The sequence below is a fragment of the Varroa destructor genome, unplaced genomic scaffold, assembly GCF_002443255.2.
Source record: "Varroa destructor unplaced genomic scaffold, Vdes_3.0 BEIS01000003.1, whole genome shotgun sequence".
Lineage (NCBI taxonomy): Eukaryota > Metazoa > Arthropoda > Arachnida > Mesostigmata > Varroidae > Varroa > Varroa destructor.
The window spans coordinates 11,828,216-11,843,662 of NW_019211456.1; the positions used below are offsets into that span (position 1 = coordinate 11,828,216).

Sequence of the window (15,447 nt, forward strand, 5' to 3'; positions counted from 1 at the left end):
CCTCCCACCAAACTTCACTAACGCCGATCTGTGCGCAATATGTTCACGTGTTGTGCCGTAGCTTGTTGCGTTAGACATACTGCTCGTTCTTTAGTACAGACAGAGTGTTGTTGTTGTTAACGTCACTGCCTCGTTTTTTTATTGGTGTCGATTTTTCTGATACGCTCCCTACTCGAGGTGTCATGTGCGACAGAAATCGTACGTACGCCCACACTGCGCCATTAAGATCTCCCAGTTGTACATCTTTTAGTTCTATTTGTATCATCTGCTTATTATGTGGCCTATCTGTCGGGGGCCTGTGAACGTAGCGCGTTACATTGTTTGCTACATCACTAGAGAAACGAATGCCTTAGGCCTAGCTGAATGTTCAGTGACACTGCAACGCGATCGCGCGTTCGGTACGAGAAGCGAATCCGCCGTCCGAAGGAACGTCAGACGGCCACTTTTACTCGTCCTTTCGTTGTTGGACATCAAACGCCGCTGTAGAGGAAAAACTCGATAGTTGTTGAACTCCGGCCGGGTTTGTTTCTATATGTAGCTAATGTATGGTCGTGTGAACCAGCAAAATGAAAGTGAAACTCGAGCGACGATAAGACGTTCTCAGATTGAACGGACAGCAACGCTTGTAATAACACTCATAAGAAATGCGTTTATGACAGTTTCGAGTTCTGTTTATACACATTTAGGTACGTGTACGCGCGTTAGCGTGATCGAGCCCGTAGTCGATTTACAGCTGTCGATATTAGTAAATTCATTAATGTGGCCTTCATTGTGGTCGCGGCCGCAGGTTTCTGTTGTGTAACTTTCGTCGCGTTCGTTTTCCAGCATTTCATCAAGCTTTTTCAAGCATCCAGATGTCGAAATCAATATTTGACTTACTTAAATGCAAGAGCACAAAGAGTATGCGCACCTTTTCTCCAAGTGAAACATACTTAGGTTAATTTAACGCTTTTTTTTTTTACCGATCGTACATGATACGTCACATGTACATTACACATACGCAGGTACATTTTTAACCACTGGAGCTATGCCGCTTATAAAAATCGCTGATTTCGAACCGAAATTTGCTGGCTGGTCATGCAGTTAATTACAGTTCTACGCGCATTTCCCACTTCGAAACCTAGGCTCTTGTCTAGGTTGTCAAGGTCGTTTCTAATTTTTCATCGGAATAACACCTGATAGAGATGGCTGGGAGGTTCAAAACCCGGATGGCTGTGGTTAAGCGTGTCGTAGACAGGTCTCTACGTATTTGCGCTAAGCCACTGCCATAACTCTAACACTAATACCGACATCACGTATAATATAGCACATTAACTGAATCACCATTTCTAGGGAGAATTTATCTAGCGGCGTTCATTTAAGCTTTTCGTAATGTAGAATAAACTAAGTCATAAGCAGTAATAACTTAAATACTTTATGTATATATATATATATATATATATATATAAAAGGTATCAACGTACGTATGTGATAGAATGAAGCGAACGCGAAGTTGTGAGACAATGTCTCGTCGGCCTTGACGGTAAGTACAAATACCGGAAGAAAAATAAGGTTTTTTCCGCAGGAAGTAAAGCAATTAGTGGATACAGGCCTACGTAAATGAATCTCCTGACGAGCATATTGCTAGCGCAGTATTACAATCAAAGGCGCATTTCAGGCAGAATGTTCGCACTTCGTTTGAGAAGTGAAGGTCCGATAGAGGTCATCACTCTATAGGTGGCGTGTGTATAACGTTATCGTCGCTCCATATATCGTATAGGCCGTCATCAAAATACAAGTCACCACAATCAATACAACAACAAACATTTCTCCTACAAACATAATTGATTCCTTTGAAGAGAAAAAAAAAACAGAGTAGAACGATTTTCCATAAAGATCTTCGCCATATCTTTGAAGTTCGATAAGCAGAAAAATCACTTTTTCCAGATAGCTACAATCACCAGTCGGCAGGAGGTGTATCCGTACGTGTAGCCATATTAGCATGCAATCACCAAATGATGATTTTATTTTACTAAGGAAAAAACGTTTCCGGTCTAGCGTCTTGCCTAGTCAAATCTGGCGATGACAATAACGACAAATTGTCCTGCCAATTGTTCGAGGTAGAAGACAAACAGCAGGGCGAACTTAGGGCCAGAAAGACAAAGCCCGCTAATGTCGTGCAAAAAAAAAACTGGTGAAATAATCACATTGTTACCTGACAAGTACGTTTGTATAGCATGCGTCTGTGCTGTTATTCTGCGATCAATAATTAATGGTCTATTACTGCTTTTGAACGTTTTAAGCGAACGAAAGATACGCGCGACAACGAAAAGCGCGCCGCAATGAAAAGCTGAAACGGGTATTATTACTGTAATAAAGATAAGCTACAGAGCATTTGGCACGTACCAAATACGGTAGCTCTTGCGCCGTTCGGGACTGGGTTTCGAATATTGTGTAGAGTAATGAGCGAACCAACAAACAAAAGTGGAGGCTAGTGATAAGCCGCTTAGAGCTGCTAAAAGACTCACTGGACACGATTGTCGTCCGAGTCGTTTGGTAAACGGGGTCTCAGAAATAACGAAAGCAGTAATAACAACAACAACGGCAACATCCAGTGGAGTGAAATAACAGAACTTCGATACTCGTACGGCTATGAAGATATGTTTTCGCTTATTAGACCCTATTTCAGCATCGAATGGGAGAAAGGAAGCGGTGAAGAGAAAAATAGCCCAAATGAACCCCAAATATTACGATGAAACACCCGCAGCGGACGCTGCCCCAGGTGTGTCAAGAGGGTCTCTAACTCACATGATCGATGGCTCGAAAGACGCGGCGAACGCCAGCTTCTTCCAAAGCCATCGTTTTCGCGTTTTTCGTTGTCGTCGTCATTTTCATCCTTTTTTTCTGGAGGCATAAAGCGAGCAACAGGGGAAAGAAATCACGCCGCGTGCGCATGCCTGCCTTTCCGTCTCGGTGTCCGCCAGTGAACTTTCGGATTTCTTCATTTTTTGTGGCTTTTCTTTTTGCGCTGATCAGTAGTTGCGAATCTATGCCAATCCCTCGTTACTATGTTCTCTCGTTTGCACTCGGGTCAGTTTGAGCATCGACGTTGGCACTGGCAACGGGTAAATTTACATTGGTTACTGCATCCAATGAATGGGTGACGGGTTGAATAGTCATTCAGTCAATCCTTTCCTCTTGCGGCAGACGGTGCAGCATAAACGACCTCTGCCCGCACGCTGCTTCTAACACGACACTCCATCTCGTCGCGAGTAGCCGTACGTTTCTTTTTTCTCCGGCTGTTATGTCCCTGTGCGTGCATCGCCTATCATCTTTGAACGCTGAACGGCGAACAGCTGAATGGATGTCGAAGGGGCGGCGAAGAGAACGAGACGGACAGGAGATTACCTTCTGATCACCGCGACAAAATGATCGCCTCTAGTACCCCACCGCTCAAAACTGTGTTGTTACGCGTAATACCACTGAAGTGCCGAGGTGATGAGTTTGTCCGTCTGTCAGTTAGCTAGCCACTTGAATGACAGACATGTGATGCTTTCCCGGCACAGTGGCTCTCGCTTATATAGAAGTAATGCCGGTAAAATACTATAACATCGGACACAGAGACAATCAACAACCGTCCATCGGCACCCGGCGGCGGCGGTGGTGGCACTACAAAAGACTATATATATATATATATATATAGGAATAGAAAAAAAATACACACACGTAAATAAGAATATGTTAAAAGCAGCTGACAAACTTTGATGGGCGGCACCGTTGGGTACCGTACAATTAGGCAAAATCACACATTCTGCTAAAGATATTTGCTAAGCTTAATCGCATACCCCGCTTCACCAACATATTAGACATGCGTTGTTCCAAATAAACGCTAGCTCCACAGCTTTTTGTTTGCGCTTATGTTTGCGTCAATCGTGGCTCCGTTGTTGCTGTGCTAATACTGTTAAGATAAGAAGATGATCGATCGGGGTTTTCTCTGTTAATTCTTTTTCGTTTCGTTTCGTTTTTTATTTACTCTCGGGCATTACCTCTCTCACTGCCCTCCTTGCCGCCTGCTCTCATGCAATTGTGCGTTCGGCCTACATTCTTTCGATTGATAGAAGGCGCCTCTTCTAACAGGGTAGTAAGGAACGCTAGGAACGTAAGAAATGCTCACGATGCTGGGCGGGCGTTCGTACGTTCGCTCGCACCTATTGCAATAGCCATACTAAAGAAGTCCGGTAGTGGAACGGCGATAACAACGCGGGACGATGAGCTTGACACGAATCCTAGCTGCCATAACCATTGCACGGACGTTGTCGCGTGCACCAACAGCAACATGCAATGAAAGCAATAGTACGCTGCCTAATACAAAGATCGACCTCTTGGCTAGATAAGAAAAACAGGGAGCCTATCGTGATACAACAAATACAGCGGAAATCACTCGAAGTAGCTTGGCTTAATCAAGTCTCGTTCTTTTTATGCCAGTCCATAATGGCCACGACCACTCATTGGCTGTCGAATAAGAGATGTTTACGATATAATATAGGAGAATTATGGACACTGCCTTTGTGTCTGGCTCCTCATCATGCAGAATGGTAAATCGAACATGCTCTTATTCACGTCTAAGTATTCGTAAAGGCTGAAACTGAGTGTGACTTTTTATATCGATATATGGCTATATGCCGTTATTATGCTGTCAACCGATAGGCGATAAGGGCCCATAACAAGAAGAAGCATATGGTTACCGGCCGTTATGATCGCAAAGGCCGCTAGCCATCAGAGTTGAAAAGATATATTCAGCATGTACACATAGTTTTCTTCAATACACTGTAACACCTACGTAAATATAGCTCCATTTTAATTCAGGCTGATCCGGAACACCTTCTCGAGGACCTTTATCTGCTCTTTATATACAGAGAAACATGTACCTGACCTTCTATCGTGCGAAACGAAATCACGCCCACAGAACCGTCAAAGTTCTTCCATGGAGTAGGCTAACAAACTTTCTTAATGAGTTTACAACGCTCACCCTGATCTCGTTCTCAAAGGTCAATATATACTGTTATATTAACTCCAAGGATGTGTGTCCTTTTAAAAGGCATACGTCCTCATTTCGTAGAATTATATGGTTACAATAACAGCCGCATCCAAAGAAATACGAACCATCTAATTTGCGTAATTCTTCTTTATCTGATTTCAGGTAAGTTTTCAAATAGAACCATATTTTACTTTGTCTTGTCCGTTTGATAATTTGGCTAAGTAGGTTAGGAGGGCACTAGTAAAAACCGATGACCTTTCTGAAAGTAGGACTACAGTAACTATGTAGCGTTTTGAGAAGTTGATGACCATCCTGTTGTCGTTCAGCTCCTCGAAATTTCTCGTCGATTAACAGTGATCCAGAATAATGTGGCAGAACTATTAATTTCAATTTCACAGACCTCTACAGTTTACCCTTCTTTCTTCTGTGAAAAAAACTTTTACTGAGTTCTTTTTTCTTTTAGTTGGTACATTATAGAAACGCTTGCGCTCTAAAGTACGCGCCCTATGAATCGAGTTTTTGAAACTAGAAAATTAAATAAAATAAATTAGACTTACTATACTATGCGAAGTCTCTGACCTTTTGTTTATATGACGACTTTGCAACGATATATATACATACAGAATGCAGATGGTTAAAAACAAAACAAGTATACACCATGAAAACTGATAGCTCGAGCGGGACCTTTAGCTAAAAAGAGTTTCAGAATAATGATTTTTGAGAGATTAAAGCGAAGTCGTGCCCGTAACGGTGGCTCAGTTACCTATGTTTCGTTGGCTGAGAGGCTGTAACCTGATGTTATTTATCATCGTATTTCCTTTGCAAATGATTCTTTTTAGGTTTAGAGAACGTTTCCGACAAAAGCGATGAAATACTTACCTATAATATACTGTAAAGCATTAAATAACGTTGTGGTACATTAGTAATGTTAAAGTAAGGGCAGCTAGCTACTGACCGCATTGAAAATAGAAAATCGTATTTTAATTTTTACCTTTAAGCGTGCATTTATAGATAAATCCAAATAAGTGTACACTTTTATGGGAGTTTGCAACGCTTTAACCTATGTGCTTCCAGGATAGAAGAAATCGTTAACAAGCACTTAGCCATATGAAATGTGCCGGAAAAAAACTGATCTTAAGATACGCAGGGTAAATGGGGAGAAATATCGGCTTTACACGATCCATTATAGAGCTTATATTTAATAATCTATGAGCGCGCTGTTAGACGTTGGCTCGTTGGTCATGCATTAAGATAGCTCAAAGCTAACACTACTTGAGAATATTTTCAACTACATGAAGTTACCTCAACTTCTGGAGTCGAATACAGGATACCTTAGCGAGCTTCTAGAGCTTTTGTACGTCTAAAAAAGGATGTATATGTGCTTTCGAATTTGATTCGTTATATTGGGGGCAGTTTTCCTCCCGGCCGCGCTAACTAAATCGGGCGCGTATTGCACTCCCAGGTGGCGTCCTTCGGTCAAACTCGGCTGGCTCTCGTGACTAGAAGAACCTTAAAAGTCACTGCCCACACCTTAATGAACATTGTTTTAGCGTCCCTGTAAGCGAGAGCTATGCTGGAGGTCGTCGCATAACTATTTTTAGATTTCAAAGTCGTTCCGACATGCGCGGGTACATCCTGTCGACGTCGTGGCTTCGGCATCTCACTGCAGCCACCTAAAACCTGTTTGGTAGCTAGGTCCACAAAGGTGAGACTCTGTACGCTCTGAGAATTTTCCGGGGGTATGTCCTACGAGGCGCTTTGCGTTCTCTAAAGTTTGCTCTTCAAGAGCTACGTGACCGAATGTCGAGCGTATATTGAATAGCGGCGTTATAGCTAGCTACGGAACTGTTGAATGATTCACTTTGCAAAGCAACTGATATCTCATTAATGATACATCGAATAGTTCTTGTGGACATTTTATAGATGTATCTTGCATTTTACAAGATGTATTATTATGTACTTTTACAGTTTCTTACGGAGCTTTGTCGATGATATATAGATGAGGGTGCTTGAAGGGGCTTGAGAACGTTACGAGGCTCAAAATGCGCTTTCAAACATACGTATTATGTTGAATGACGATAATGCGGGTCAATGTAAATAAATGAGAACGGTATTGATCTATGGGAAACATAACGAATGCGCTCCATTGCGTCAGCGTCTTTGCATCACCGTGATAATTTTTCTATCCACTTTTACATGTTCCTAAAAATTGTGCCGCTTAACCGCTCGACACCTAGTTTGTGCTTACAGGAAGTTGTATGTGGGAGCATTCAAGAATTTACGTTTTTTTTTCGTTCACATAGAAAGTTAGCATAACTGCAGTATGAGGGCATGGTAACTATAAAAACTGTCCATTTTGACTCTAGATCTCATACGGGTTTAGCCCGTGCATGAATACAAGCACATGCATCATACACACACATGACCCAATTTAGGTATGATAAATTGATGATAACCTGATCGAGCGAAAAACACACTGTTATAATTAGATAGTAAATTATGAGCTTATCTTTCTCCTTCTTTCAATGATGTGTGAGATAGCTAATAATACAGGATGGCTTGCAAATGGATATGTGTTGAGCGAGTATATCTTTGGGTGACCGAAGCGCTTGCAGAGAGGCCTCGTTAGCTAGTATTGCTCGCTTTTAAAGATTGAAGTATTTAATTCTATATTGTATATAAAAATAAAACAGCTCTAGCCATAGAGTGTGACACGTGTGGGTGGCACAGGCAAGGAGAGACATCGCTCCGTGTGCACACCTTTTTTTGTTTTTATCAATACTTCAAACTTTATAACGCCTGATTATTTGTAACTAGTATAAATGCGTCACAATGGCCGAGATCGTTTCATCGACTTTTCCTTTTCGTTTCATCGACTGTATTAGTTATAACAAACGACACTGTTCATATTCAATCGTATTATTCCACGATTTCTATCCGCCATACCCGCCATAACTCTTTTATATCCCGCAACAGACAATACGTAATTAGAAACCTCGCTCCCGACTGTCTGATCTTGCTCATCAATCATATCGCGTACTCTACTTTCCGTAGCTGGCTCACAAACACTACTTTATTAAAGTTATCGAAGCCTCAGCTTTTCTCATTGCAGTGATCTTTGTTTAGTCCCGTGCGTATCGGTCCACCAACATGGCAACTTTTAATGCAAACACATAGTCCATAAACAGAAACAGTTGTGTTCGACCCAACGGTGCAGTAAAATCTGAAAATGTGGAATTTTTAACCGGTCAATATGCCCAAATCTGCCTGTGGACGCTCAGACGACTCGACCTTTCTATTATCCCAAGTATTTGGGGTCAAAAACGTTGGACCTCATGAAAACAGAAATATTAACGGACCCATTTAGATTTGCTGGCCCCATAAGCGAATCAGAAGACCATTTGAATGGTCACGTTTAGCCATCAAAAGTACACGGTTTACTCGTCTTCTTCAGCAGCTCTATCAGGATACGTGCATATGATCTGATTGAGCTTAATACGTATTCGGACATTTGTAGTTGTTTTATATTGAACAAGTATTTAGAGGCAAAAACGGCCTAGATCCGAACAAATTATTCCCAATAGCCATTTAATACGATTGTTACAGGAAAATATACGCACAGGTGCCACCACCGTTATAATTAATAGCAATGTTTATTGCTTGAGTTTCACACTGGATAACTGTTAAGTGTAATTCGAATTTGGCAGAGATATATATCTTCTTTATTACATTTGCCCTACTCATCATTTTCAGTCGTCAGCAGCCTCTGGTCGAACCTTCCTAGTGATGATATGGCGCGAATCTATTCCATATTTCAAAATCCTTACTTTCCAGTTAAAATAGAGTCTAGTTAATTTATAAGTTAAACATGGGTAACGTCTTGATCGCAATTATACTGTTGTATGATAGCAGTATAAAGGAAATAGATTACGTTTTAAGCACATAATGAGAACAGAATGAAATACAAATATGGACAATATAGGACAAAGAGAGAGGACCGCACCTGTGTGTATTAGATACGCATCGTATTTTTTGAGAATTCCCGATTGAAGGAATCGACGTATGTCTCAATCTTCAAACTTTCTATATGTTTGCTACTACGACAATGATTCGTCTAACATGTACTAATGACAAAAAATATATGCTTTTCAAACGTCTGTCATTCATGTAGCAAAACTGAGGTATATATATATATATATTTTTTTTATTATGAACGATGAATGTATTAGCAAGACCGAAATGGATAATATTATGGTTAAATTTCCGCAGCTTTATGGGCGTCTAGAACTGTACAAGCGTCGCAGTTATACGCTGCGATTTTCAGGCAAGCGAGGCCACGGTGCCTGCAGTCTTGCTCTAGATTTTAAGAGTTACATGGAGTGAAAAATTAAGAATCATCGTCGGTCCGTATCTTTGGCCCTGAGGCTGGGAAGCGGCAAAAGCCTAAATAGAAGTTTCGGAAATATCGTTTCAAGCCAGACAGTGTGATTGGACCTTCGCAGTCGTTCTCTGTTCGTGCAAGCTGCTATCCTACAGTACGTCGAGAGCTAATATATACATGTGCAAGTTATTCATGACACCGAGTAAGCACACAAGTTCACACAAAGTTACAACATGAAGTACCAATACTAACAAGCTAATATGAATCACAAGCTGTAGGCCAAGAAATATGGAGACCTGATGCTCGACAGATAATTAAATATTGTCAGCGGTATCTTTTCTGATACGCAGGGTCTATAGTGTGAAACGAATATTGTTAGCAGTATCTTCAATGATCTTGCAATGTCTAGAGAAAACTTGTAGCCTTTAGCCCTTACAGAGGGCTTTGGCTACCTCTCTACCGACTAAAGAGCCCGCTGAATAATTAGGACAATAATAAACAATAGCTAGCCGACAGCAACGACAATACTTCGATCCGGTAACCTAATTTCTGTTTTGACTTATAAAGAGCGAACATGTTTCAAGCAAAAATAAGAAAAGAGACCTCAATTACCGCTATAACAGACGCAGCCAAAAACTAAAAGAAGACTGTCCCGACTGATCACAGAAGGCGCAGATGGACATCTTTCGGCCTTTGCTGGCCAAATCTGCTACAGGGCCTTCATAGACTTGTCCGCCATTCAAAGCTAACGTCGTCTGCTATTCAAAAGTAAATGAGGTTATTCACAGGCATTCATAGCCCTCGGACTAATACGGCGGGCATTTCCTTTTATTATTTTCGAGGTCTATTTTTTTTTCTGCATCAGTCCGTCGAAATTTTGCTTGCCGAGCTTCTGACACGCCGTAACTATTCTCTCCAACTTAACACAGTGTGAAAATGCAGCGAAGGGAGGCTTGCGTCGTTTGGTTAACAGTTGGTAAGATTCAGTGCCTCACGAACTTCGTTGAGGTGCCAAAAAATCATTTTTACTATTTTAGGTACCTATATGTTATAGAGCGAAGCTTCGAGTTCTGTTCCAATGGCTTCTACAAATCTATTTCAATATTTATATTACAACTACTTGTCATTGTACATTGGAAGAGGTGTAGAAGGCCGTTCGAATATTATATACATACATTAACGAGTGAATGAACGCGGAAAGAGTAACGCAGAATGTTACATTAAATCGTATGGCCTCTTCTGACGACTTACTTTTTCCTATAATCAACCATTGCTTCGTGCGGGTCGAATTCTAATGTTATACCCATTAAATAAAAAATTTACGAAAATATTACCTCTCAGCCGTGGAGCTGGTCTCGTTTAACAGAATCTTCTTCAAACTTGAGTAGTATTTAACTTAGGGATTATGCCTAGGGGTGATTAAACTGTAAAACGTCAACTGTGACGGCTTATAAAACGTGATGTATAATTAATTGTTTCCAGACACAATAAATAGTCTATATAATTTATGTCTAATATAAATATCTAGCTTCGCACTACGGATACGAGACAGTGAGTAGGCAGTTCTTTCAATGATTAAATTTAAATAAAACAGAACGGGGGTGTGGAAGAATGGCACGCTGTACCTCATCACATTGAAGCTTATGTTTGTCTATTGAATTTATTAGCATTATTATTCATAACGAGTTACAGTTTCTATACCGTTAACACCGATCACGATGCGCTGCCAATAGGGCACGCCACCCGTTATGACATAGAGAACATGCGTCCCACTTTTAATGCATTTAATTGTCTATGACATTATAAACAAAAGTCATTATATATAGAATTTTAAGCCTCATACTTCATAAATACAACACATCCTTTTTTATTTTTAATAACATGTCACTGTATAGGCAGATAATCTCCTGGCATGTATTTCATTCTATCATCGCTTGCCTGAGCTTGATATGATACATATCAAATGTATACCTAGCCGCTCTCTTTTGCTAAACTTAAAGAACGTTCAATCAAAAACAAATGGCCTTAGCCGCATCGCACAAAACACCTGAGATGTGCTTAAGTATTATTCTTTCCAGATTCCAACTATTCTGAGAAAAACTGATCACACTTAAATAGCAGTTCCTAGTGCCGAGTGTACAAGGAACTCCCCGACCCCTTAATGACTGCCAAGAGCCAGCGCTACTATATTTGCCATTTTAGTATTTCTGCGCGAGCCTGTGTGCACGGTTATGCTAAGGCCCGTTCAGCATTGCCGGCCTATTCGTGACTTGAATATATACATGCGGTCAAACATGGCGCTAGGAGCTGTCTAAGCTCTGTCATGCAGTTCGGATTGCGGTCACTATCAGCGCAGTCCCAGAGAAGTGTCCTTCGTGCAGTTAGCTAACCGACCCAGCCGTCCCGTTGCAACACAAAAAGATCGCACATATATTACTTTCTATACATTAATAGCGCTAAGGACAAGTGGGCCAGATGGATTTCTCTCCTACCTAGCTGACGCACCATATTAGACCTGGAGTATCGACTCAACAAAAGCACCTTTTCTTTCTTTTCACGATTGTCCTGTTGAATATTTTTTCTCGAACGAAATATGGGCGAATGCACGTACGCATTGCCTACTACAACCGGAGTTGTTTCCCCAGTACCCCATGCGTGGGACCGAAGTGTGGGAGTTGCGCCTTGGATTCAAAAGTATACTTACTAAACTACTGCCCTGGCTGGCCCAAAAGGCTATTTACATTACACCAGAAAATTAAAAAGTTGGGGTTCTTACGCGCTACTAGATTTTTGTAAAATAGCTACACGTGGATGCCTGTTGTTAGCCTAGTACTATATCTTTATGGTAATGGCGTGTATCGTAGCGTTTAAAAAGGGCAACAGGATTTACTAAAATATTCGCGCCACTGAAACCAGCTCAGAAAATGTCGATGAGTTGTGCCTTATGTGCGATATTACGATGACGAAATGCGGATCCTTATGTACTTTTCGTCAAGGGTAGGAGGCTGTGTTAACGAATGAAGCAACGAAGGATGTCAAGTTTATCGTCACTATGTCCACACCGATGATTAATAAGCACCGTTCTATGTCTCTACACAGCTATACTGTAGTAGTCCTTATTGCCTGTCCTAGTAATCACTATGTGCGCCCTGACTTGTCGGCAGCAAAAGACGACCACACACAAAATGCCCACGACGAAACCTTTTCAGCTGACGTAAGTCGGAAGTCCATTAGTCCTCTAGATAAATTCATGCATTACTGCATTTTGCTGGTCAACTCAATCATCAGATCAACATGCGTCATATCGTACATATGTTCCCACATGTTTTGAGTTGCAGACAAATCACTGTCACGTACACACAACAACAGAAAGCAGGAAAAGCGTGCTCATCTATTATCAATTAGGCAGGCAACAATTATGGAGATATGGCCAGAGGCATGAAACATACGAAGCACTTTCTTCTCTTTTACCCATATGTAAGTACAAAAGTGATTTGCTGTTTTTATCTTATCGAAATTTATATAATGGTCAATTGAGATGCTGACACAGGGCCAGGTAGCGTTAAAAAAAAACACAACGACAAGTAGATAGAATCTGTTTTCGAGCCATGACTTTGTAATGATTTTAGTAAGCAACATTGGCCATTGCAATATTCAGATTTATTCAGCGGTTCAGGTGACAAATAGTGCACATATATTCAGATAGATGGTCGCTTATGAGGACCGTTAATGATTGGACAGATTTGATGTCGAGTGATACCTACGTCTGGGTCAATTGTCTGATAAAAACTAGCTATTTACGGGTGACTTCTGGGCTACGCGCGCAAAAAGTGATGACACTACCATAGATACAATCAAACAGGGAATCCATTGGCTAGTCAATTGCATGATATGGCAATATTATAGCATACAAAATGATGCAAAAATGTGCTCTAATAGTTTTCCTATACCCGTGTGTGATACCGGAGCGTGCTCTTTAATGGATACAAAATGACGCTATCAGAAGATATCTTATATCTGAAATGAGGTAGTGGAAGGACATTACAAATTTTGATTACAATTGTGACTCGGGTCGTGCCTCACAATACGAAGTAAGCATAACGGGCTTTTCATCATAAATCAGGTGATGGCAAAAATAGATTTCACGTAATCACGTGATCCGGCACCATGATCAAGTACGTATATATAGCGCGCGAGCGAAGGGAAGAAGCGCCACGAAACCGGCGCGGATAAGTTAAAAATAAGTTTCAATACGGTTTGTGATTTCGTTCGACCAAACGACAATTAGTATACTGAATAAGGCATAGCTGTCAATGTTGATTTTCATATAAAAAATTATCTGAAACGATTATATCAAAGACCACAGATATGTATTAGAAATTTACGGATTTACATATGCATACGTCCAATTCTCGGTTATAACAAGGCGACCTATTTCATTTAGTGATACTAGCATAACACTCCAAAGTTATTGACTACTAGAAAAATCGGTAAGTTCTAGCGGAAGTATGACAAAGTTGACAAGACCGAGAGCGATCTGGTGCTACTTAAACTTTTGTACACCAGCAAGAACACGTATCAGTTTGTATGCGGGACACTTATTTTGTTTAGTGAATTCAAATGATAGCTCTGTGAGCTTAAGCAACTGTTTTTTAATATGTTATTTGTAGACTTCCCTTAGGAACGCGTGAGCAGTGTGAGGAGGTTGAGTGATACGAACTCGTTCAATGGACTCATAGCGTGAACGAAGAGAAAAATACACAAAAGCAGTCCAGGTATATAGCTTCCCTGTGCATCACACTCACATGGTGGTTCCAGTAGAGACAAAGCTCTCTCTCTCTCTCTCTCTCTCTCTATATATATATATATATATATATATATATATATATATACCACCAATAGATCCATGGACGCGGCTCGCGCGAAGCCGATGACGTGAAGCCTGTTTATCTACTTTACGCGTGAACTTCATTACACTGATGCCAGGAACATGGTAAATCCGAAAAAAAGAAACCAGCAAGATAAAAGCTACCTTATTGAGGCTTCGATGGCGGTCTGTCTACTGACTTTTAACTACTTTAAAACGTGCTCACAGTTTCTGGAACCTTACTCGTTGCTATTCATTTATTAATTTGTTGAAAAATTTGGTCGTTTTTCAACGTCAGTACATTCATTCCACTTAGACAGATCAGAGTATTAACCTATGCCTATCATCTGGCTCATGTATCTATATCAATAATAAGCTCAGGCACTTTTGCACGTTGCTGCTACAACATATATAGGTTAAACGGCGGGTAGAACAATGCTCTAACTAGGCCTAAAAAAGAACGAATAGCTCAATAGACTCTATATTGACGAACAAAAAGATCAAAGGCTGGCACAGTCTGTACATCGATATGCAGTTAGGTAGAAAATAGGTTATTTCCTATTTTCTTTTTTATTTTATTATTATTATTTCTATTTTATTATATTATCCTTCTTTTCCTATTAATTTCCTATTTTCTATCACATTATAACGTAATATCTTAAATTTAATTTTATCTAATTGAAATTATAGCATCGGGGTCAGTAAGCTTACCGATGTATGCATAAGTGTCTAGAAAGACATTTTTTTATCTAAATTCGTTGCTTTTTTTTCACTTAAGAAATCCTTTTTTTAGCGGGACTCTAGCAAATAAGAAGAAGAGTTAATGAACGTAATAGTGTTCATTAGTTTCTTTGTATATATAACAAGATTACGTTGCTTTTTTCATTACAAATGTGTGAGCGCACACGAGAATGTTTTTGAAATTAATTCCACTAAACATTTATTACATAGAGAGGATAACATCGTACGAAGTACCTCAGAAGCTGTATGACCGAAATTGAGGGTCTGTTTTACGTGGGGTAAGTGAACCCTGTACGTATACACTGTGGCCCGTTTCAAAGTATGAGTCGCTAAAGCTTGAATTACTTGACCAACGATCGTACCTAACGTAACGATCCTGGGCTGATTTCAATATGGAAAGGATAATTGTTGACGTGCAGGGAGAAATCAAATCGTTGCAAG

General features: G+C 40.4%; 1 protein-coding gene across 14 annotated transcripts in view; it reads left to right on the forward strand.

Annotated features, from left to right (window-relative positions):
- LOC111247254 (uncharacterized) overlaps positions 1–15,447 on the forward strand; it is a 218,675-nt gene that overhangs the window by 108,224 nt on the left and 95,004 nt on the right. For 2 of the 14 annotated variants that reach the window (XM_086984623.1, XM_086984624.1), the window contains exons 1-2: positions 12,832–12,875; positions 14,069–14,173. The exons of 9 other annotated variants lie outside the window; for them this stretch is intronic. Coding sequence is in view for 3 of the 5 variants with exons in the window: in XM_086984620.1 (XP_086840746.1) it covers positions 12,825–12,875 (51 nt within the window). In the remaining 2 variants the exon portion in view is untranslated. Of the gene's footprint in view, positions 1–12,736; positions 12,876–14,068; positions 14,174–14,209; positions 14,392–15,447 lie in introns of those variants that run through there. 3 more of the 14 variants (XM_086984620.1, XM_086984622.1, XM_086984621.1) reach the window with 3 other exon arrangements.